The sequence below is a fragment of the Podarcis cretensis genome (assembly GCF_951804945.1).
Source record: "Podarcis cretensis genome assembly, chromosome: 13".
Taxonomy (NCBI): Eukaryota; Metazoa; Chordata; class Lepidosauria; order Squamata; family Lacertidae; genus Podarcis; species Podarcis cretensis.
In genome coordinates this window covers 44,643,075-44,668,066 of record NC_137182.1, presented here as the reverse complement: position 1 = coordinate 44,668,066, position 24,992 = coordinate 44,643,075, and the positions used below count along the sequence as shown (strand labels likewise).

The 24,992-nt window shown below is 48.5% G+C and overlaps 1 protein-coding gene across 2 annotated transcripts in view; it reads right to left on the bottom strand.

Moving 5' to 3' along the window:
- LPCAT4 (lysophosphatidylcholine acyltransferase 4) overlaps window positions 1-24,727 on the bottom strand; it is a 33,889-nt gene extending 9,162 nt beyond the window's left edge. Inside the window, exons 1-5 of one of the 2 annotated variants that reach the window (XM_079951580.1) lie at window positions 24,408-24,727; window positions 4,293-4,435; window positions 3,956-4,176; window positions 1,002-1,114; window positions 843-903 (exon numbers count right to left, since the gene is read on the bottom strand). In XM_079951580.1, the coding sequence (XP_079807706.1) occupies window positions 843-903; window positions 1,002-1,114; window positions 3,956-4,176; window positions 4,293-4,435; window positions 24,408-24,527 (658 nt within the window). In that variant the 5' untranslated portion in view covers window positions 24,528-24,727. The remainder of the gene's footprint in view (window positions 1-842; window positions 904-1,001; window positions 1,115-3,955; window positions 4,177-4,292; window positions 4,436-24,407) is intronic. The other variant, XM_079951581.1, reaches the window with a different exon arrangement.
- Between the last annotated feature and the right edge of the window lie 265 nt (window positions 24,728-24,992).

Below are 24,992 nucleotides of genomic sequence, written 5' to 3'. Positions count from 1 at the left end.
AACATAACTTAAAAATAAGCAACTTAAAATAAAGCAATATTAAATAATCCATTGGAATATAATAGTAAACAGAAAAGTTAAATGTCTGCAAATTAAATTATTATTTACACTTAACACTTAAATGTCTGCAAATTATTATTTACACTTACCGAATTTACATTTAAGATTAAAGTCATACCTTGGATTTCAAATGCCTTGGCTCCCAAACAAATCGGCTCCCAAACAATTGAAACCCAGAAGTGAGTGTTCCAGTTTTCAAATGATTTTCGGAAGCTGAACATCCAGCACTGCTTCCGCGGCTTCTGATTTTCAGAAGCTGCGCTTTGGTTTCCAAACGTTTTGGAAGTCAAACTTCCAAGGTACGACTGTACAATAAAGAATTGCTAAACTGCCAAGAAAACTCCATGGACAAAAACCATGAGCTTGACCAACCTGCAGGAGGCAACGGAAGACAGGAGTGCTCTGGTCCATGGGGCCATAAAGAGTCGGACACGACTAAATGACTAAACAACAACAGCAACAAACTATAATTATAGTTTGTTAATTATTTTCATGAAATTATTTTCATGAAAATAACAGCAAGTCATCCTATGGGTGGCTGAAGGTAAACCAGGCTGTGCCCCCATTTTTGCTGGATTGTCTGCCCAGTGTGAATGAGAGGAGCATAGGTGTCAACATTTCCCCTTTTTTAAGGGAAATTCCCTTATTCCGAATAGGATTCCTTGCAAGAAAAGGGAAAAGTTGACAGCTATGGAGAGGAGTAGAGTTCCTACCTCAGCTAAAATGCCCTGCACCCACTTCTGTCCACGGGCTCATTTGCCCAACTCCCCACAGGCTCTTACCTGGTTTAAACTTCAGTAAGGCTTTCTTGTTGGAACAGGTTCCCTCTGGGAAAAAAAGTACCTGCAAAAAAGAGAAGGGGAAATAAAGTGGATTATCTTACTCAGGGACCCAAACCGGTAACTCAGGAATGCAAACTGCAGCTCCTGTAAAAACCTTACTTGCGGCCATTTCCCCTGGGAAGTTGCCCGTTTCTTCACTTCCTCCACTACCTTCTTGCGAGAAGCCGGATCGTGACGCGAGACCAGGATGGCCTGGTTAAACCTCAGCAGGGCTGGTGGGGGTGGAAGAGAAAGAGAAATGGGATTTGGAAGAGTGAGGTGGACTTACGGGCATCCCTGGGTCATCACCAGACACCTCAATCCCGGTAATGGGCCTAAGGAAGCTTTCCCTAATTTGCTGAAATCGCTGTGGCGATCTGAGTGCTTCATCTGAAGAGCCCAGCTGGATCAGACCAAAGCCCGTCTAGCAGAGCTTCCCAGCTTCCCCAGAAGTCTTGTTTTATTTTAATCAACTTATTTAAGATCTCTGGTCCACCCTTAGCCACTAGGTCCCAGGGGAGGTCATGGTGACGCAGTCATATATTTATTCTTTAAAAGCAAAACAATGTATTAAAACACACACAATAAAACAAACTTGTTCCAACCATTCAACAAAAGAAGCACATCCCACTACAGTGGTACCTTGGTTCCCGAATGGCTTGGCTCCCAAACAAATCAGCTCCCGAACGCCGCAAACCCAGAAGTGAGTGTTCCGGTTTGCAAACCTTTTTTGGGAAGCCAAACGTCCAATGCGGCTTCCGATTGAGTGCAGGAACCTGCTGCAGCCAATCGGAAGCCCCATCTTGATTTCTGAATGGTTCCGGGAGTTGAACGGACTCCTGGAACGGATTAAGTTCGACAACCAAGGTACCACTGTAAATACTTTACTGTCGAAATACAGTGGTACCTCTGGTTGCGAACAGGATCTGTTCCGGAGCCCTGTTCACAACACGAGCAGAATGCAACCCGCGTCTGCGCGTGTCGCAATTCGCCACCTCTGCGCATGCACATGACGTCATTTTGAGTGTGCATGTGCAAGCGGTGAAGCCCGGAAGTAACCCTTTCCGGTACTTCTGGGTTGCCGTGGGACGCAACCTGAAAAGATTTATCCTGAGGCGTAACAAGAGGTATGATTGTAATCTTCAAGTTACAAGACAGGAGATTCCGACTAAACATCAGGAAGAACTTTTCTGACAGCCGGAGCTGTTTAACAGTGGAACGGTCTCCCTTGGAAGTTGGTGGACTCTCCTTCATTGGAAGTTTTTAAACCAGAGGTTGGGTGGTCCCCCGTCCTGGATTCCTTAGCTGAGACTCCTGCATGGCAGGGGCTTGGACTAGATGACCCTGGGGTCCCTTCCAATTCTACGATTCTCTGATTCTAAAGGCTAAGGGTAAAGGGTGTCTACTGCATATGGCAGAAACTATGAAATGGGAATGCTAAATGTACCTCCGTGGGCAGGGACTTTCCACAGTCTGGGGCTGCCACAGAGGAACCTGCCATATCCAGGTCGCCATGCTTCTGGCAGTGGCAGAACTGCCAAGAGAGCTTTATTTATCAGAACATCAGGAGGGCCTCCTGGATTAGGCCAATGGTATTCATAAGCACTGCTGCCTCTGACTGTGGAGGCAGAACACAGCCACCATGGGAAGCAGCAATTGAATTGGTCTCCAATTTCTCCATGAATTGGTCCAATCCTCTTTTTCTAGCCTCCCAAGTTGGTGGCATGCAGTGTGGTCTCAACACCTGAGAGAATCTCATGGAGGTGGTCCCATTGAAAGCCCACGAGCGAGGGAAGGGGACATCCATTGCCCACTGTTGTTTCTCAGCCTCTTGTTTATTATTATACGGTGCTTTACTGACACAAACATTACAAGACATTCTTGATTTCCCAAGCACCTTTCCCTCCTAAGCCACCCGGTCTGCTGAAATTAAGGTCTTTGCCATCAAAGCTTCAACACGAACATGGAGTTATCCAACAGTAAAAACCACCCCCTTTCCAACCCTCCTCCCCAAACCTTGAAAAAGCTGAGATTTTGGGAGAATCAGATGAGTGAGTATACAAAACTGTCTTAAAGTGAGGGCCAAACAAATTGTCACAGGGGAGCCACATGCATTCATTCACGTATCTGCTGTGTTTACATTTAAAGGCCTTTCTCTCGACACTTCCCTGAACAGGAAATGGGAAGACCAAACCAACCTTCCTCACCTCACCTGAATATGCTTTGTAATTTGAAGCTCCCCACCCCCCCATCCCAGGAATGAGACTGGAAGTTAGTCGGACTGAGGAGAAATTTGCTTTAGTAGGAATGACACAGGGCAGGGCAGCACATAGGGTTTATTCCTGCTAACCCATACACATCATTTCATGAAAAAAGAGGCTCAGCCCATCCTGGGGAATAAAATGCCAGGAGATGAGAGAGCTGATATGGGTGTAGCATTTACAATGTTTACTTAGGTATGGGAAGACCTGGGCCCCACCTGCACTACGCTATCGTGCCACTTTAAACAGCCATTATTTTCCCCAAGGAATCCTGGGAAATGTAGTTTACCAAGTGTTAATAGACCCCACCCATTCCCTCACAAAGTGGTGCAACAGTCAATCGCTCTTCTTAGGGCACTCTAGAAATTGCAGCTCTGTGAGGAGAATCAGGGTCTCCTAACAACTTGCTGCAGGGGTGAAGAATAAAATATGGGGGGGGGGCACAAAGGTAAGCCACACCCCACATAATCAATCACATGATACGACACCCACCCACCATTTGAATGGCAACTTGGGGGTGGGAGGCCTCCTCAAATATTTTATTGGGGTGTGGGCAAAGGGACCTTGGTCCCTAGCAGTTTGCGCCTATGACTCTCAGCATCCTTAACAAACTACAGTTCCCAGAATTCTTTGCGGGAAAGTCGTGGCTATCGAAAGTGGCATGGTACAGCTTCAAATGTTTAGTTTAGATGGGGTCCTCGTTTCAGAGGCATCGCTCCGAGAGGGCTGCAGAGCAACCTCTTCCTGCCTTGCAAGGCTGCTCCTTCCCCTTCCCTCCCCACAGCCCTGGTCTGTTGTGCTGGAGTCACTCACCTCCAATGACGGGCACGTGGAGATTCTCGGTGCGAGAGACCACCTTAGGGAGGTCGCAGGGCAGCAGGATGATGGGGTCAAAGAAGGTCGAGTGAGGGGCGGCCACCAGGATGGGAGCCTCCAGCCGCGAAGCCCTTTGACCCCGGACCCGTATCCTCATGAAGCCCAGCAAGAAGAACATCAGGCGGCTCAGGAAGTAGACAGAACCGTGAGAAACTGTGCTGAAAAGGGGGGAGAAATGGGGAGGCAGGAAACAAAAGGAAGGGGCATTAGGAGAGCCGAGCACAGCAGGGTCCAAAGGCCCAGGCAACCCACGGAGCGGGGGCCCACTACTTACTTTCTCCAGCCGGAAAAGGGTTCCTGGAGGGTCTCCTCCGGCAATCCCACCACCTGGAGCAGCGCAAAGGGCCAGATGAGGAACAGGACCACGAAGGCCAGAGCGACACGGATCGGGGCCAGCACAGCTCCCAGCACATAGAACTGCAAAGAGGCAAAGTCAGAGGGAGGCACGTCATAAGAAGGCAGCCCAGGTCAAGTCCCTTGTGTCGGGCTGTTTTTAGGAGAATATAAGAAAATCGTAAGACCGGAGGGAGCACTAAGAGGTCCTAAAGACCAGCCTCAGGTCAGCCTCTCTCCCTGCATGAGGAACCTGCCTCAGGGATAGGCATCACTTTAAGTCGGGGCATAGATAGGGTGGGCGTGGGGGTGTAATATTAATATGCTCATTAAAATCTCCAGATCTAAAATTGTAAAATGGAATAATTGGCGGCGGGGGGGGGCTTTGCTCTGTTGCTTGTTGATTAATTACGTACATAAAAAGGATGATAATACACAACATTGTGAAATACACTTGAAAAAGTAAACGAAACAAAAAAAGGAATTAGAAACTGCAAAACCCTCTGGGATGCACAGGGTGCCAAAAGCAAACTGCGGAAGACACCCTCAAAAAGACTTCTGAATTTATGATTTTACTCAAGAATTTCAATGCCACATTTTGAAACGAGGCATTTCCCCCAAGAGGGCTCTCAGTTATTTTTATTATGATTTTATTTAGAATCATTTCCACACGGCTTAATATTTTAAAAATATGTTTAAATACAACATAAAACAAGACAATTGTATAGTAACAATGAGATACCAAAAAGGAACAAGGAAGGCAGCAGTATAACAACAGGAATTCAATAAAAACAGAGTCAAATCTTGTGGGTCCAGGGAAAGCCTGGGCAAAAAGATACAGAGGTACCTCTAGTTGTGGACTTAATCCATTTTGGGGTGCCATTTGCACCCTCAAAAGTCCACAACTAGAGTGCCTCTTCCGTGCATGTGCACGGCGCGATCGAGCGCTTTTGCGCATGCGTGACGCGCACAGATCACTGTTGCGCATGCACGTGTGGCGAACCTGGAAGTAAACACTTCTGGGTTTGCCGCATTCGTAAGCTGAAAGTCCGTAACAAGAGTGGAACGCAACTAGAGGTACCACTGTACATCTTTACAAGACGGCTGAAGTAGGGGAACTGGTGGATGATGTTTAGCCTGGAAAAAGCTGATCCATGAGCCCAGAATCAGTCGACATGCGGAGCCAAACCATGGCTTAGATCAGTGCAGTGGAGGGAGAAACAAAGTGCCTGCAATCTCCTCTCCAGGAACCTGCTAGCTCACACTAAACTATGGTTCGGCTTTGCATTGCAGTGGTACCTCAGGTTACATACGCTTCTGGTTACATACGCTCCAGGTTACACACTCCACTAACCCAGAAATAGTGCTTCAGGTTAAGAACTTTGCTTCAGGATTAGAACAGAAATTGGGCTCCGGCGGCGCAGCAGCAGCAGGAGGCCCCATTAGCTAAAGTGGTGCTTCGGGTTAAGAACAGTTTCAGGTTAAGAATGGACTTCCGGAACGAATTAAGTACTTAACCCGAGGTGCCACTGTACACACAACTTGGGCCTTACAATGGCAAGTGGCTGACCCAGCTAGCTGATACCAGAAGAGCTCACAGCCAAGGGGCAGGCAGGTTCAAACCAGTGCCAGTGTTGGTGGGCAGCTGCCGGGGCGCTTGGCTCCTAGCAGCCACCCAAGGGTGCTGCGTGCTGCCGCCAGCCCAGCTCCGGCATCTGACCTCTCATTAACAAAACCATCCTTGTTTCACTTTGCATCGAGTTAGACTAATCACGTGTACTCTGCAGGGACCACCAGCCCCGATTTGCACGGATTACAGCCCCGGCAAAACGGTGGCATCTGCCAGGGCACATGTTAGATTTATTCAGTGTCCTGATGGTGAGCCATACTGCCAGCCCAGCTTTTTTCATCTGTCCCTTTGAAACCCGGTAATGACTGGATTTCAATCCTTCCTCCTCTTTGGCCTGATTCCGTGCTTGCTGACAAAAGGACAATCCACAGAGCCTCATGAAAACTGTCTGTCTGAGCGAGCAATTCCACATTTTGCCAACAGAGAAGCTGAATTCTGAAATCCGGTCTTAGTTATTCAATTTAAGAAGAGTTTCCAGGATATTTCCTTAGCGTAAAAATGTATTCTGCATCTGCTTTCTCAACCTGCCCTCCCGCTACCAGTTTGTGAGATACGTGCTCAGCCAAAGTGTTTCTCTGAAGTCTTAAGGTCTGAAGACTTATTTCTGTTTAACAAAACAGCAACAAAACTTAAGGCAGAGATTCCCAAGATGTTGAATTTGCTATGCACAACAACAAATTCCACACTTCAGGGGCACAATCATGGAACTAATGATTAGTGTGTTGGTGTTGTGCGTGTGTGTTTGTGTGTGTGTGTGTGTGTGTGAGAGAGAGAGAGAGAGAGAGAGAGTGAGTGAGAGAGAGAGAGAGAGAGAGAGAGAGAGAGAGAGAGTCTGTAGAGTCCCTAGTGATTGTTGTAATGGTATAAAATAAGACTGCAAAACTGGATTTAGAATTTCTGCAAGAACTCCAGACTTCAGTGCAGGGTGGAATGTTTAGCTAATTAATTGGCTAGATGAAACCCCCATGAAAAGCCTTTCAATTAACTCTGATAAAAGCATTCTTGATTAAAAGGGCAACACATTTTTTTATATAATTGTTTCTAATAAAAGAACTTTAAAAATCTGTAGGTGGCAGGCTCCATCACTGAAAAGGCAACCCCCACCCCTGAAAACACCCTATTTCACATAGGATGGCATGCATCTTCTAAGATAGCTCCCACTGTGACAAATACGTACATCCTTTATTAACAAAGCGGGGGGAAACAAAATGCTTATTCCATTAATATTTTAGTGTAAACAAATTTAACTGATTTAGCATGCAGTCCTATATGTTACAGTCCTATATGTTTACTTTGAAGTATATTTGATTGTGCCTAATAGGTCTTAAATCCTGTGATCCTCTGCAAACTTACTAGGAAGTGAACTCCCACGTGGAGCTTACTTTTGAGGAGGAAACAGAGGCTCACTCTAGAATTTACTGGTAAGGCAACCATCCCATGCACATTTATTTGAACCCAATAGGACTTGGGACCCTCTAAACTGGTGCTTCTAAAGCAGATGTATTCTGCAACATGTCATTTGCACAACAGCATACCCCACAACTGTCCCGGGCAAACCAAAACGTACTGTTTTTTCCCACGACAGCACGGCGGCCAATTTAGGAGCTGTGCTCTCACACAATTTCGGGATGCAATCTCACCCCCCCCCAAAAAAAAAGTGATTTTCCAGGGCTGCAATCTTGTGCAGCATCCCAAACTGTGTGTTTTGGGGCACTGTGCCCAGAAAAAGTGCTTTTATCGGGGCCACGATCTCACACAAGAGTGCAGCCCCGGAAGACAGCATCCCGGTTTTTCTGTGTGCCGTGTTGGGCGATCTGCAATAGTAGTGAATTAGGGGTGGATTTATCCACACAGTGTTCCCTGTTATTTCTTGTTCTGCAATCCTTCCTCAACTGCACTGCACTACTGCTGCTTAGAGGATCACTCCTGCGGTGCTATTGCGCAACAAAAGCGCCACCAAAAAATAAACTGCAGCATTTGTGGTATGAAAAGTTACAGGAATTCAGCAGGGAGGTATGGGGACATGCGCTGACTAGAAACAAAGCGTCACGTCCTCCCTGAAACCTCTGCAGGACCAAATGCTATTGAAAACAGGGTCACTCTGATACTCTGATACTCTGATACTATCATGAGCACAAATAATCATGAATGCACAACGGAAAGAATGTCTGGAGGGAGCCCTTGCTTCTGGAATGCATTGCTGACAACCATAATAATAATAAATAAAATGTACATATAGTTTTAGCTCCATGCATTTACAGTGGTACCTTGGGTTAAGTACTTAATTCGTTCCGGATGTCCGTTCTTAACCTGAAACTGTTCTTAACCTCAAACACCACTTTAGCTAATTGGGCCTCCCGCTGCTGCTGCTGCACAATTTCTGTTCTCATCCTGAAGCAGAGTTCTTAACCTGAGGTACTATTTTTGGGTTAGCGGAGTCTGTAACCTGAAGTGTCTGTAACCTGAAGCGTCTGTAACCCAAGGTACCACTGTATACAGAGACACTCTTTGTTTTCATGGCAGTTGTCCCTTGTTCCCTGCAAACACATGGCTAGAAGGCAGAACGAGCAACCAGGAAAGTATTTTTCTGCATTGCACTTAAGATGGGTATGTCATTATCTTAGGCAATCTGTGCTTTCCGGAGATCCAAGACAAGACATATACTTACAAGGCAAAGCCAAAGTAGCATCCAGATTCCCTGCCCCTTGCCCCTGCCCCTTCCCCCCCCTCCCCGCAAGCTAAATTAGCTTTATTTTCTCCATACAAACCCCACTCAATACAGACACAGAGCATGAACCGAGTGACCAGGCATGCGAGACAGTTTTGGCGCAAATGCACCCAAGTCCCACAACAGCCAAATGGTATAAAGTTTGTGAAGAATGAAACAGAAAGGAAGAGGGCAAAAGGAAGAGGCAGGATGTTGCTTAAAAACAACAAGAACCTTTCCATTCAGGTCTGTCTCTCCCAATATATCTACTGACAAAGGCACCATTGCTAACTACACGAATGGTGTCGCGTCGAGCTTTGGCCCTGAGGCTGCAGTTCTCCGCACCACTAACCTGAGGGTAAGCACCCCCTGAACGCAGTGGGATCCAGCCCTCGCTCAGCACGTGCAGCAGAGCAGGATGATACAACGGACTGCACCACTGAAACTGCAGCTGACAGGTCACATTGTTTTGATGCTTCCCTGCGCTGCTCACAGACTCCTCTATAAGCAGAAAACCCGCACAAGACAGAGTGAGCGTTTTTCTCTCTTCAGCTTGCAGGGAATTGTTGCTGGGGAGGTTAGCACTGGGGGAGGGGGGATGTTTAAGTTCTCCACCTGAAAGCCAAAGTGGTACAGTTCACTCTATAACCTCGAGACTTTGCCACAGAACTTTCCAAACTTTTCGTGTTGGTGACACACTTTTTAGACACGCATCATTTCGCAATACAGTGGTACCTTGGGTTAAGTACTTGATTCGTTCCAGAGGTCCGTTCTTAACCTGAAACTGTTCTTATCCTGAAGCACCACTTTAGCTAATGGGGCCTCCTGCTGCCGCCGCGCTGCCGGAGCACGATTTCTGTTCTTATCCTGAAGCAACGTTCTTAACCTGAAGCACTATTTCTTGGTTAGCGGAGTCTGTAACCTGAAGCGTATGTAACCCAAGATACCACTGTACAGTGGTACCTCAGGTTACAGACGCTTCAGGTTACAGACTCTGCTAACCCAGAAATAGTGCCTCGGGTTAAGAACTTTGCTTCAGGATGAGAACAGAAATCGTGCAGCGGCGGCAGCGGGAGGCCCCATTAGCTAAAGTAGTGCTTCATGTTAAGAACTGTTTCAGGTTTAGAATGGCCCTCCAGAACGAATTAAGTTCTTAACCTGAGGTACAGCAATTCAGTTTTACTAGCAAACCGGAGGTTAAACTAACCCCTTTCTAACTCTGGGAGGAGCACAGGGAGCCTTCGCACCATACACTTGCACACTGCAGCCGACACACTAACATGTTGTGACACACAGTTTGGAAAGCTCTGCTTTACCACCTCATTCTGCCAGGAAGAAGGGTGGGAAAGCCCAAAATCAGCGAAGGCTGGTCCATTAGGGCAAATTGGGCACTGACACACTGCAGGACTAGTTTTCATTTAGTAATGCTGAAGTAACAGTATGTATGTTGCTCAGTGAACTGCCGTTTTGGGATTAATGGCGTGCACTATTAAGTATGACTCAAAAGTGAAAACATGAAAGGGGGCTCCAGTTTCAGCTTGGGAGTCAGAGGTGGGTTTAGGTCTGGAACAGTTGAACAAAGGCAGTATAGTGCAGTGGTTAGAGTGGCAGACTAGGACTTGGGAGACCCGGGTTCAAATCTCCACTTAGCCATGAAGCTCACTGGGTGACTTCCGTTCACCCTAACCTACCGCATAGGGTCGTTGTGGGAATTAAATGAGGAGGGGGAAGGACCATGTATGCCACTTGGAGCTCCTTGGAGAAAAAGGTGGGGTAGAAATGCAATAGAACCATAGAAGCACCGAGTTGGAAGGGACGCTGAAGGTCATCTACCTTTGCAATGCAGGAGACTTTTGCCCAACAGGGGGCTCAAACTCACGTTCCTGAGATTAAAATTCTAATGCTCTACTGACTGAGCTATTCCAGCAATAAATATATTAACTCATCTTGACCCTTGGTCATACTGGTTATGGAGTTGGGAGTACATAACCTTTTGAGTGGGGGGAGCAAGTTGGCAAGGAGTACTTTATTCAATTCTCTTTTAAAAAATCAACCAGCTGCAAAGATTACAGTAACCTCTTTATAAGGTAAACGTAAAGGACCCCGGATGGCTAAGTCCAGTCAAAGGCGACTATGGGTTTGAGGTGCTCATCTTGCTTTCAGGCCGAAGGAGCTGGCGTTTATCCACAGACAGCTTTTTGGGTCATGTGGCCAGCATGCTTCTGGCACAACGGGACACCGTGATGGAAACCAGAGCACACGGAAACGCCGTTTACCTTCCCGCCACAGCGGTACCTATTTATCTACTTGCACTGGCGTTCTTTTGAACTGCTAGGTTGACAGAATCTGAGACAGAGCAATGGGAGCTCACTCTGTCAAGGGGATTCGAACGGCCAACCTTCTGATTGGCAAGCCCAAGAGGCTCTGTGGTTTAGACCACAGAGCCACCCGTGTCCCTTTTAACCTCCTTATAACGGGACCTTGGGAAGGGTTTGGAACGGAACACAAAATAGCTTCCCTGTGGAGTCTATATTGTTTTAGAATTGCCTTTTCCTTGCCCTATGATGATAATCAGCGAGAGGGTGGGGAAACCCCAAAATTAAAATAAATAAATAAAGGAGCAGCCTTAAATTGTGAGCCTGCAAATTAAAATGAGCCATCCGTTAACTAGCATAGGCTGGCCAGCCCACTATTAAAAGAATCAGGCTAATATTGTGTGATCACACTGGCGGCTGTTCTCACAAACCAGCCACAGGAGGAAACAACCCTACCCCGTGTCCCAGTGGCCGTTGCTCTGGAATTCCTGGCTTGCAGAGAAGCTGGTCCCACTCTGGACTCCCCTCTCGGGCCTCTCTGGACATAAATACCCCCCAAAGAACTTGCGCTGCACTGACCGCTAGTAACCTTTCCCCTGGGAAGTGCCTGCGTTGTTTACGGGAAGGAGGGAAGGAGCCTGCGAGGGCTGAAGGATGGGAAGGGGAAATGAGGGGAAGCTTGGAGGGGGGCAACGGGAAGGCATGCAGGAGAAGCAGGCATGGTACCAGGCATGGAATGGTACCAGGGTTGCAGGACAGTGGGCAGATCTGCAGCAATAAATCTGGCAGGAGACAGGTGTGTTTGTGTGTAAGAGAAGGAGCTCGGTAAAATCTACAGCGTGTGTTCAATGGAAGAGCAATCTTTGGAAAGGAGCAGGTGGCAAATAAGCATTCAGCAAGGCAGAAGCAGCACGGGCGGAGGATAAATAAAGCCGTGCTTTTCCAAATGTCAGACAACACGCAGAAATCGTTATTTAATAAAAGGAGAGGAACGCTTAACAGCCCCCCTCCTAAGGGTTTTACTTTTAGAGTATGAAAAAGAAAGGAATTGCCGTTCTCAGTGGAGCCGTGCTTCTGTATGCGTCCTGAGTGAGGCCCCCTGAATGGGTAGAAATGAGCCCAGGGCAGTGACTCATACAGGGTTGCAGCAGCCAGACTCTTCCATGAATGGGCTTTTCTGAGACCACTGCTACATTGGGTTTGACCAAGTGACCTAGTCACACCCAGTGCAGATGCAGACAAAAAGAAAAGGAATAAATTGTTAAGAGATACAGTGGGCACATATCAGTGGTGGGTGTAGCCAAGGGCCAAAGGGGCAGGACGTAGCACAATGGATGTGACTCTTAACCTGTGTACCAGGGATGAGAAACGTGGCACCCTACAGACATGGTTGGACTACATCTCCTATCATCCCAGACCCTTGGTTATGCTGGCTAGAGGCTGATGGGAGTTGGGAGTCCAGCAACCTCGAGAGAAGGATTTCCCAAACTTGGGTCTTGCTAGACTACAACTCCTATCATCTCTAAGTATAGCAGGGCCAGTAGTCAGGGATGATGGGAATTGTAGTCCAAAAAAACAGCTTGAGACTCAAGTTGGGGAAATACTGATCTAAAGGCTCACAGGTTCTCTGTCTTCGCTTTGTACAACGGCTGACATTCCAGGCAAACAAATGTCTTTTCTCTCTCTTCTAAACAAACCCATCCCTATCCTCCCATCCAGAAAAGCAAGAAGAGTTACTTAAAGTTCAAGGACACATTTCAGTCAAGCCAAAGCACTTGGGGGGGGGGATGTGGAGGAGGACGGGGGGGGGGGGCATGGTCTGGGAGCATCCTGAGGGCCTGATAAATAGCATTCAGTCTCTGAGCCCGAGAACCCCCACCCTAAATGCTTGCTATGGAACCCCTGAACACTGCAAAGGATTCTAAAGCAGTGGTCTCCAAACTTGCCCCCTCACACCCCATCTAAAAATTGTGGAGTGTCTGCACAGACCACTGAACTATTTCTCCTTCTTTTTTTTGCCTGTTGTAGCAAATCATAACATTCTGTGCTAGATGCTGTATGATTTTCAATTGTGTTTTTTATTGCCATTTATATATTGTATTTTATTGATTTCAACAGAATTTGGATTTCAGTGCAACAAAATAAAAAAAAAAGAAGCAGTCAAAAATCAGTATGTATATTAAATGCAATGGGTGTGCTCTCTCCCCTGCCTTCAGCCACGAATCCACAGACACTCCTCAGATCACCTGAAGGAAGCTTGCGGAACACGGTTTGGAAGCACCTGTTCCAATGTGCTCCACTCTTTCATAGTCCCATATATGGACAGAAAAGCATCAGGAATGACCTTGCTTTGAGCTGGATTTCTAAACCGGAGGTCTCCAAACCGCCTGAAAACGTTGACATGCGCAGCTTCTCCCCGGTGGTGAATAAGGTCTCGTTTCATGCCTTCCGGCACTGCACAGATCCCAAAGAAGGATTTTTTTAAAAAAGGCAGCAGTAAACTGAGAATGTGGGTAGGGACAATGACTCAGGGATCTCGTTTCTGTTTGGATTGCAGAGAGGTCAAGAAGGGGAGAGAGAATAGGATGTGAGTCAAGCAGGTTTAAGCTACTACATTCCTTTGTTTTGAAGTGGTTTTCTTCCCCCTCCACCCCACATGTGCAAGGCAGGAATGGGAAACAAGAAGAGAACTGGGCATTTTCTCTTTCCTTCATAATGCTAGAATGAGCATTCAGCATTGCCTTCCATGGCAGGCCTGCTGAACTTCCAGCAACTACTGAAAACTTTTTGAGAAATCCCATTCATTCATTCATTCATTCGACTTATTAGTTGCTAGTAACCCGAAGGCAACTAAGGAAAAAGACATACAGTACTGTACATAATATCTTAGGAAGGAAAGTATGTGTGTGTGTGGGGGGGGGAATAATATAACACATTAATGTTTCATATAACGTAACATCAATTTAGGATGTGGGTGGCGCTGTGGGTTAAACCACTGTGCCGCTTGGGCTTGCCGATCAAAAGGTCGGCGGTTCGAATCCCTGCGACAGGGTGAGTTCCCGTTGTTCGGTCCCAGCTCCTGCCAACTTAGCAGTTTGAAAGCACACAGTGCAAGTAGATAAATAGTTACTGCTCCGGTGGGAAGGTAAACGGCGTTTCCATGCACTGCTTTGGTTTCGCCAGAAGCGGCTTAGTCACGCTGGCCACATGACCCAGAAAAACTGTCTGCGGACAAATGCCGGCTACCTCAGCCTTTAAAGCGAGATGAGCGCCACAACCCCATTCGCCACTGGACTTAATTGTCAGGGGTCCCTTTTCCTTTTAACATCAATTAAAAATGAAAACTCCATACTCAAATAATAAACAAAGCAATAATCACAACCATCAATTAAGAAATAAACAAAAGCAAACAGAACTTCAACACACAACCCCCCAGTCCAGTGGGCATGCTAAACCAAATTCTGATTTTATAGATTTGACAGGTTTTTATTTGCATTGTATGGCACTCCCTGTGTGCTGCTAAGAGATGGCTGTATTTAAGCCGTATATAAATTGTCTAAATAAACCAACCAATCAGGAACCATCCAATGAAACTCACTAGCAGGAGCTTTGAGACATATTTCCTAACACATCACAGAGTTCATAGATGGAACTCACTGCCACAAGATGAGAGAAGCAAGCAATGGCAAAACCTCCCTCAAACCTTAGCAAGAGTCCAGGCAGCTAGATCGTAAACAGGTAGGAGCAGTTGCATTTCAGTCCATGGGCCAAGGGCAGATGCGTAGTCAAAGCCACGCATGGGCCAAGATCGAAGGCGATGTTCTCATACCAGAGACTATGAGTCCCTTTGGACTGTTACTATTTTGTGGGAGGGATTCAAACACAAACCGAAAATTTAGGTCAGTGTAATGAAAGTGGCCCTGTCGCCTGAGTGCAACAAATTCACTTTTTGAGAAAATGAACCAGACTCTGTGATGTTTGGAAAGCGACCGCGAAATGCATGGAAAAGTGTGGGGTCCATGAATAACGAAAGGGAAGAATGCCCCACAAGCAAATGAGGACAACCCAGAACCAGTGTTCACTGTTGTATATCCGCCCTGCAAACTAATCAGTAAAGGCGGAATATAATCTAACCTTCAAATCAACTTTGTGTGAGCAAACCAGGAGGAATGCTCACCTGGACAAGCTGTAAACATGCATTCACAGCCCAATCCTATGAATGTCTGCTGAGATGCAAGACCGATGGGACTTATTCCAGGTAAGTGAAAATAAGAATCATAACCTAAACCCCAGTTCCCCATTTTGGACATAAGAGGAAGCTGTAGTTTAAGCCATGGAGGATCAGAATGCTGCCACAGAGGAGGTGCTCAACAATGGCTTAGCAAGCTATGAAATGCATGTCCAAATCAGGCCACTGGGCCAAGGGGTGCGATAAAGAGTCATGGGGAAAAATGGCTTGGGTCCTAAGAGACATTAAGTGAAATAAGTTTCCCCTCCCTTCTAGCCCATGATGGGGCTGGGCCCTCCTGAACAATGAAGGAGGGGTATGGAATGGGGATTGCTGCTCGGGGAGAAATTGTTCCAAAATCAGGCTTGGGTGGTAAAATAAGTTAAGGAAGTTCAAGAAAGGAAAATTTCCTGCCTCCTGATCTGATCCTGATCCCCACCCCACCCAATTCATTTTTTTAAAATATTTTTTAAATTAGTTTGACATAAAAGTTGTGCACAACAAACATAACTATTTCAAAATTTTAAAAAGGGTTCTTTTGAACCTTCAGACCTCTTCCCTTCCCTTCATGGGTTCCATTTCTAAATTTAATTTCTGCATCTTTTACTTTAATCTACCGTAGATTCCGGTGTATTAGGCGACTGGGCGTATAAGACGACCCCCAACTTTTGCTGTTCAATTTTAGAGTTTTAGAGTTATAGAGTTTGAGCGCCGCCAGGGACAGAACCCGCACCCCTCCGCTGCCTCTGCCGTCGCAGCAGCAGCAGCCCGAGGTGAGGCGTTTGGCGGGCGGGCGAGCGAGCGAGCGAGCGAGCGCCGCGCCCGGAAGGACTTTCCACGTCCCCTTCTGTGGGGAGGGAGGAGGAGCGACGGCAGAAGGGGCGCCTCTGCTCACCGGCTCCCTCTCCTCCTTCCCAACGTGTATACCTGGCGTATAAGACGACCCCCGACTTTTGGGGTGATTTTCCAGGGATAAAAAGTCGTCTTGTACACCAGAACATACGGTATCTATTATATGCTCATAGAATCAAAAATTCGTGTTACTTTACAAGTGTCATGTGTTCCTGCCAATGATTTCAGCTGTTTACAGTGGCCTCTCAAACAAATTAAAAAGTTAGTCCAGTCTTTTAAGAATACTTGGTCTTCCTGGTTTCTGATCTTTTCCCCCGCCCCACTCAATTCAGGAGCTCCCCAGACACTCAAGAATGGCTTTTCAGGGCTGCAGGAATAATAGACTTAGAATTGCAGAGTTGGAAGGGATCCCAAGGATCAGCTGGTCGTCTAGTCCTGCAGTGCAGGGATCTCAGCTAAAGCATCTGTAATGGTTCTAAGGGTTGCTCGTGCGTAAACCGGCGCCACACTTGGCTGGGTTGCCTGAGTGAACCTTTTCTGTCCGGACAGCCACTTGCCCGTGGCTGTCTCAGTCGCTGGCAGAATCCGTCAGTGGGCGTTTCTTGAACTTCTTCCAGCAAAGAAGCTCTTTGACGCCTAGTCTCCGCCTACTCTCCCTGCGTGGAAGCCTTCTGCGCAAGGAGGGTGTGGGCAGCGGAGGACCCGTGCTCTCCCCGCTGGTCCCCGGCGAGGAGTCATGGGACCGCCTCGCCAATTCCCCCATCTGCCCCCCTTCTCCACTGGTGCTACGCTGATTCCCTTCCCCAGAAGATGGGCTGCCTCTCCCCATCCCGGGACGCTCTCTGGAATCCCTCTGGAGCCCGCTCTCTCCCTCTGGCCCTGATGGCAGTTCCCTGACAGCATCCATGGCAAATGGCCATACAACCCCTGCTTAAAAGCCTTCAAGGAAGGGGAGTCCACAACCTCCCGAGGGAGACAGTTCCACTGTCGAACAGCTCTTACTGTCAGAAAGAAGATGTACAGTAAAAGAAATAGTCCTCCCTGCACTTCCTTAACTAACCATCCACACCATTTAAGGCGCATTTATAGCACATCAACAGTCACAGCTTCTCTCAAGCAATCCTGGGAACTATAGTATACACCCACAAAGCCCGGTGCCCCTAACAAACTACGGTTCCCAGAGTTCATTTGTGGGAAGCCATGTGCTTTAAATACACAGTGTGGGTGTGAGCACACTCTCCAGGCTTGAGATCAAGCACTCTAAATATGGCAGGAACTGATCACATAGGGCTTTGTTATCATGGGCTCCATACTGGGGACTCACAAATCATTGCACCTTCCGGCACTGGGAGATATTTCCTGCCCGGGCAGAACTTGCATGCTCCCATTTTTTTACACAATGTCATTCAACCTGAATCCTGCAATTTGCTCAGTTCTCAAATTGTGAATATTTACTCTCTGTAAGCAAACAAGGACGTTTCCTTTATGTCTTCTGAACGCATAAAACAAGCAGCTCTCCCCTTGATTCGGGGCCCTTTGTCTCGAAACAGACAAAAGCTACAGGGAGTTGTGTTTTTAATGCTTTAGCTACTCTGGATTTCGGTTTGCATAGCAGGAGTGTGACTCAATATGGGAGAAATGAAAGAGGAAGTCTGCTCTCTGTTAGTGCACCTTCTCCTTGCAATTTCACCTGCATATTTAACTGTCAACGGGCTTTAGGGATTAGATTAACCAATCAATATGCATCTTTTAAAAAATAAAAATAAGAATATATATGGATTACCATTGGAAAACTTGATTTAAGCCGGCTTCTCCCTCATTTAGTGATTTGAATCATAATCTAAATCGCCGATTTAATTCAGTCCCCGCCCTGCTACCCTTCAGTGCCTAACAGCATCCACAGGAAGGCCTGACAGACTGAGGATTTAGAACGAAACAGGACCTTCCAGGTCACACAATAAATGGCTCCCAGGCAGATCGGCATCCCAGCAGCTGTTCATTTTGGAAATTAAATCAAAACTCCCAGGATGAAGCATGCGAGAAGTGAAGGCCAGAAGGAGAGACTGGCTGGATCAGGCCGATGATCCAGTGCAGCGCCCTCTTCCAACAGTGGGGTGGATCCACATCTCATCATATTTCTCAATTTTCTCAATTCAGGTGCAAGGTGTCTGTCCCAATTCTGCTGCCCATTAACTTTATTGGGTGACTCTTAGTTCTAGTATTTTGAAAGAGTAAGGGAAAAATCATAGGACCATGCGACCTGCATGAATCTGCTGTCTGCTGCTAGCTGCTGATGGGCAGTGCCCAGGCTTCTCCTGCTCTCACTTCCTTAAGGATCTTTAATCCAGACTTGGACCAGATTGCTCTTCATGCTGAAGCCACTTGCAAAGAGAGCAGCCTCCCCCGAACCTGTTGCCCTCCAGGTATTGATCGACTGCAGCTCCTACCATCCCTGCTCACTGGCCACGTTAGCTGGGGCTGATGGGAGCTGGGAACCTCACAACATCCGGAAGGTGCTAGCTGGGGAAGGCTGAGCTAGAGGAAGGCCCTCTGAAAACCAGGCCACTCTATCTCTCTTAGAAAATCTTAACATTGCCACTTCCTTTCACCTGAGTCATTTTTTCCTAATGCAAAAGCCCCAATGCTTTACCCTTTCTGTATGGAATGATGTGCTCGCTCTCTGTCTCTCTCTCTTTCTGTCCATCTCTTTCTCCCCCCCTCCAGCTTTGATAATTTCTGTCCCCCTGTTCCAGCAGTGTTCCAAATGTGGCTGGCCTGTATAAACGCATTACAATACCGCCTGTTTTATTTTCAGATCTTTCTCTAATAATCCCATAGCAGGGAATTTGCCCTTTTCGCTGTTGCGTTCATTGCCTGATCTCCATGACCTCAAGATCACTTTCCTAGAGAGTTGCTCAGACCCCACCAATGCGCAATTATGAAGTTGGGACAGTGGTTTCCCGCCCCATATGCACTAATGGGGGTCTGATCTGGTTGAGATTAGCCATGAAAGACAGTGTTCATTCCTTATGCACCTGCCATTTCAGTTATACAGTGGTACCTCAGGTTACATACGCTTCAGGTTACATACGCTTCAGGTTACAGACTCCGCTAACCCAGAAATAGTGATTGAGGTTAAGAACTTTGCTTCAGGATGAGAACAGAAATCGTGCTCCGGCGGCACAGCTAAAGTGGTGCTTCAGGTTAAGAACAGTTTCAGGTTAAGAACAGACCTCCGGAACGAATTAAGTACTTAACCTGAGGTACCACTGTATTTTCATTGCGGGGGGAGGAGAGAGAATTTTGGACTCTATATTCCATCAAATTCCACCTCAAAAATTCCACTTTTTCCATGAAGCTTTTCTCACAACCTCCTAATACTCATACCCAATTGTTATTTAAGCCAAATAACTGGGAACTGAAATAATGGCACATTGTCCCTCCATTTCCTGTCCCTTCTGCTGTTTTCTGTCTGCCGCACCTCAGACCAGTCTTTCCCAACTTGCCCCCACTCAAAATGTTTGGGACTACAATTCCCATCAGACTCTGAACAGCATGTCTAATGGTCAAGGTTGGTGGGTGTTGCAGTCCAAAAACAGTAGTTTTCAGCATTTTTCACAATGAGAGCCAGTGTGATATAGTGGTTAAGAGCGGTAGACTCGTAATCTGGGGAACCGGGTTTGCATCTCCGCTCCTCCACATGCAGCTGCTGTGTGACCTTGGGCTAGTCACACTTCTTTGAAGTCTCTCTGCCCCACTCACCTCACAGAGGAAGGGAAAGGAGAATGTTAGCCGCTTTGAGACTCCTTCGGGTAGTGATAAAGCGGGATATCAAATCCAAACACTCACTCTCTCTCTCTCTCTCACTTTCAAGCCAAAGATCCTGAATTAACCCAAAACATGCATTTGGGAACCAAATTCTCCTTTTTTGATGCTCACGTTAGATCAGGCCTTGAGTTGACCCCAGTAGTGGGTCCCAACCAGTGTTAGAAATTCAAATATATAATCTAGGTGCCAAATGGCTCCTTAAACCAGGATTACGGTCGCCAACATGGATTGCCTAGTTGCCATTTTTGTGCCAGATGGCTCAAAGGTTGTATTTTTCAATACGACTTTTTGGTTCCTGAAATTCATTCTGATGGTGCAGATAAAATATAACGGATAGACTTCTACAGGATGCGTTGCTAGTGTGCGGAAACAGCCAAGACCCAAGGATCCCCAGGCATGCACCTCCAGATGGTGGAGACGTCAGAAAACATCCTGGCACCTGGACCATCCCTCACTTGGTCTCAAGTGGCTGATAGCCAAGATGCAAAATGCACCTATCGAATTTCGAACGCTGGTCCCAACACGACAGCTGAAGACCAATGGTCCAAAACATCTGGCTAGAGATGGCTGTTCTGCATTGCTGGCCTTAGGGCAGGGATCTGCCTTCCTACCTCTTTGCAAACTTTGTAAACACATAGAAGATAGGTGCATTAGAACGACGCAGGAAACATGATTACACTGAGTCAAGGCATTGGTCCATCAAACTCCACTCAGCCTACACTGACTGGCAGTGGCTCTTCGGTTTCAGACTAGGAGTCCCCTTCCCCACCCCCATCTAACCTGAAGATGCCAAAGGTTGACCCTGTTGCCTTCTGCATGTAACCATATTCTCTGCCACTGGGCTACCAGCTCTTCCTACAGCAGGGGTAGGCAAACTAAGGCCTGGGGGGCTGGATCCGGCCCAATCGCCTTCTCAATCCAGCTTGCGGATGGTCCAGGAATCAGTGTGTTTTTACATGAGTAGAATATGCCCTTTTATTTCAAATGCACCTTTGGGTTATTTGTGGGGCCTTCTTGCTGTTTTTACATAAGTAGAATGTGTGCTTTTATTTAAAATGCATCTCTCGGTTATTTGTGGGGCATAGGAATTCGTTCTCTCCCCCCCCCTTCAAAATATAGTCCGGCCCCCCACTAGGTCTGAGGGACAGTGGACTGGCCCCCTGCTGAAAAAGTTTGCTGACCCCTGTCCTACAGCAAGGCTCTCTTTTCCTTCTGTACCCCCAGCCCTTAAACTGGGTGGGGGAACCTCATTTCAACGTGAAGGACCAATGCCACTGGGCGGGCAGGCAGGGACAGAAGCAAAAGTGAGTGGGGACGACAAGTGTAAATATTACTGCCCTTCCTTAGGTAGATTTCTACAAACATACGGCGCTGTGGGTTAAAGCCTCAGCGCCTAGGGCTTGCCGATCGAAAGGTCGGCGGTTCGAATCCCTGCGGCGGGGTGCGCTCCCGCTGCTCGGTCCCAGCGCCTGCCAACCTAGCAGTTCGAAAGCACCTCCGGGTGCAAGTAGATAAATAGGGACCGCTTACCAGCGGGAAGGTAAACGGCATTTCCGTGTGCGGCTCTGGCTCTGGCCAGAGCAGCGATGTCACGCTGGCCACGTGACCCGGAAGTGTCTCCGGACAGCGCTGGCCCCCGGCCTCTTAAGTGAGATGGGCGCACAACCCCAGAGTCTGTCAAGACTGGCCCGTACGGGCAGGGGTACCCTTACCTTTACCTTTACCCTTCTCGAAGCTACCAGCATGAGTTTGACCAAACTGCGGGAGGCAGTGGAAGACAGGAGTGCCTGGCGTGCTCTGGTCCATGGGGTCACAAAGAGTCGGACACGACTAAACGACTAAATAACAACAAACCCTTCTCTTATCTCCCATCCAGACAACCAAGTGGCCTTAACAGAGATCAAGGACTTGTTCTGCCCTGACATAGACCCTCAGGGTGTGAAGCTGGGGCCACAGATCTCTCAAGGGCCACATCCGACTCACAGGGGCCTCATGTTCCTCTCCCCTGCCTTAAGCTGGGATAGCTCCGTCAGTAGAGCATGAGGCTTTTAACCTCAGGGCCATGGGTTTGATCCCCATGCCGGGAGAAGATTCCTGCATTGCAGGGGGTTGTACTAAATATCTCTTGGGGGGCCCTTCCAACTACAGTTCTAAGCTACAGTGAAATAAATGGAAGTGTGTCTGTTTGTTTATGTATGTTTGATGGTTTATATATAGATATGTGTGTGTGTGTTTATACATATAATTTGGGAATCGTGTCTCTGCACTCTCAGCGCTATGGGAACTGGAAAATTCAGTTTAAATCTGTCCAGCTGACAAGCACAAATGGGAATATTTAGCACCAGGCGGCAGGCGGGTAGTGGAGGGAGGAGAGAAGGAGGAGGAGGACTCAGCAATAGAATAATAAAAGAGTTATTGCAGGGCAGGATGGCAGGGGGAGCTTGCATACTGGGGAGTGGGCATACGACCCACCACCGTGGGGAGGGGAGAAGGGGCAGGGGGGTTTCATGCCAAGGCTAAGAAGAATAAAGGCCAGCAAAGCTGGATGTGAGGAAGAGGGGCACCTGCCCTCGCCCTCCAAACAGTCCCTGTTGTTGCCAAGGAGAGGCTTAACAATTGCGAGAGATAATACAGAGTCACGGAAGCAGAACTAGGAAGACAGCAAACGGCAAGGGCTGCTTGTGGTGGGGGTGGAAGAAGAGATCAGTTGCTGCTGCCTTCGCTCTGTGGTATTGCTTTTTTTGGGCCACACTGCCGGTGTAATCCAACCACCGGGCTTCTTTCTCTCTGTCTCTCCCCCCCCCCCCCCGCTATGGGGGTGCACCAAGATCCAAGCCCGGTGCAGCAACCCCTGGAAAGACAGACACACAGCACTCCTGCTTCAATAGGCCTCTCAGTCATTCTCCACTGCCTCCCTTTTCTCCTCCGCACCCCCCTTCAACAATGCCGCATGGCTAAAGCAAAAAAGGGGGAAGCAGCAGATAGTCATCACTTTGACTTTAATTCTCCTTTCTCCAAAAGCCAAGAGGGAACCCCCCCCCCCCAAAAAAAAGTGACCCTCATAAGGAGGCATCATGCACTTGCTCTATATAGAAATCCTCTATTCTACCACTTTTTGTCCTCAGTGGTTTGGGGCCAGGTCTTTTCTGCATGTGTAAAACTTGCCCTGCTTGTTTGGGGAGAGGGGGCAGACCCTACAGCAACCTTGTCGCTCGCTAAGGACTGCATAATCACCCACAATGCATTGCAGCGGCCCCCACAAAGCCCTTGCCCTTTCCTGACCCTATAAAGCACTCCCGAATCTGCTGCTGCCTCTCTGAAACAAACGGCGCCTGTCCAACAGCTTAGAGGCTCTGCAGAGATCCTGCTGGAGAGGAATCCCTAGGATCTTCTGGACCCCCTTGGCGCTTCTTCTGGACCTATTCTTGGCCCTCTTATACGGGACCCCCCTTCCATGCTGTCTCGCCCTGCTAAAACTCCAGTCCCTCGAGGAATCCCATCCATCATCATGACAGGCCTACAGTAGCCCCCTTTAAAAACACACACACAAACACTCCGGCAATCTATGGGTCCCAGTGTCACACAGAGCTCAAAGTAAACTCCTGCTGGAACCCCCAAAACTGCAAAAATCTGGGAGGCAAACCTTGCACACACACGCCGACACATCCACCCACCCAGAAATGCCTTGTCCTCTGCACAAAAACCCTTTTATACAACTGGTCATCACCTTTAAAGCCCTATAGTACCCCCCCTCATCATCCCCCCCCCCCCGCTCCACTAAGGGCATCCCAACTCCAGAAGACCTATATAAGGCAACCCGTAGCTTGGCAAAACTCTCTTTCATTTCTAAAGGCACACCATAGCAACAGAATCACCCCCCCCCCAAAAAAAAAGATAAGTCAAGCTCCATAAAATCAAATGCTACCTGGGGATGGGGGAGGGAAGACTCCCTGCGAGACCCATCAAGAAATCGCACCAGCCCCCATATGCGCTGCAGTTCCTACAGGACAGCCCACGGAGGCACGAACAGATCGCCCGCAGTTTTAAAACAACAACCCTGCCAAGACCACTAAAACTCCACCAAAACGCCCCCTCCAGGGGTCTCCTCGGATGGCCCACGGGCCTCCCCTCCAAGCGCCCTTCACTTCCAGGAGACCCACAGCCGAGCAAGGCCACTTCAGAGAAAGCCCCACATCTTCGACCCACGGAGCGCTGCCCCCACCCGTAGGGGAAAACCCAAACACCCCACACAGCAACTCCGTCCCCCAATAGGGGACTGTTCTTCCCTAGACGACGCCACCCCGGCACCCCACATTTCCAGAGAGAACCGACCGAGCGCCGCGGCTCCCTATATTTCCACCCCTCGACGTCCAGCTACATCTCCCCGCTGTTCCCTTCCCCCGGGCGCGCCCTTGCGCTCCGCCCGCCCCGTCGGAAAAACGCGCGTTGGGTGCGGGGAGCCTCCCTCGCTCGTCGCCGCCGCCGCCGCAGCTCACCTTGACTTTCTGCAGGCGGGTCAACTGCAGCTCGTGGACGAAGGGGTTGGGGGCGGCGGCGGCGGCGGCGGCAGCCTCTTCCTCCTCCGGGGCTGCCCGGCTCGAGGCCCCCTCCTCCATGGCCGTACCCCCCTTCCAGGCTGCCCTTCTTCCAGCCTGGGAGCTGTCCCCGCGGCCGGAGCCCGGGGCCCTGGGCAGGGAGGAAAGGATGGGGGGAAAGGATGGAGGGATGGATGGATGGGACAGGCGGGCGGCTGGACGGACGCCCTGGCACCGGACCACGGCAGGAGGGAGCCAGGATGCGAGGCGAGCGGGGAGGCGGGGCCACGGCGCGGTCGTCACGGCGACACCGCCGCTGGGGGACGGACTTTCGCTTTGGAGGGGCCGGATGGAGAAGGGAGGGAAGGAGGGAGAGAGAGGGCCCAGGCTCCAGCATCTCTCCATCTCTCCATCATCAGTCCCTCCCTTCCTCCCTCTTTCTTTCTCTCTCTCGCACCTGCATCTTCCCACTAGGAAGAAAAGATGGGTTTTAAGCAAGGGAGAAGCACCCGTCGATTGGCTCCTTCTCAGAGACGTCTGAGCAGT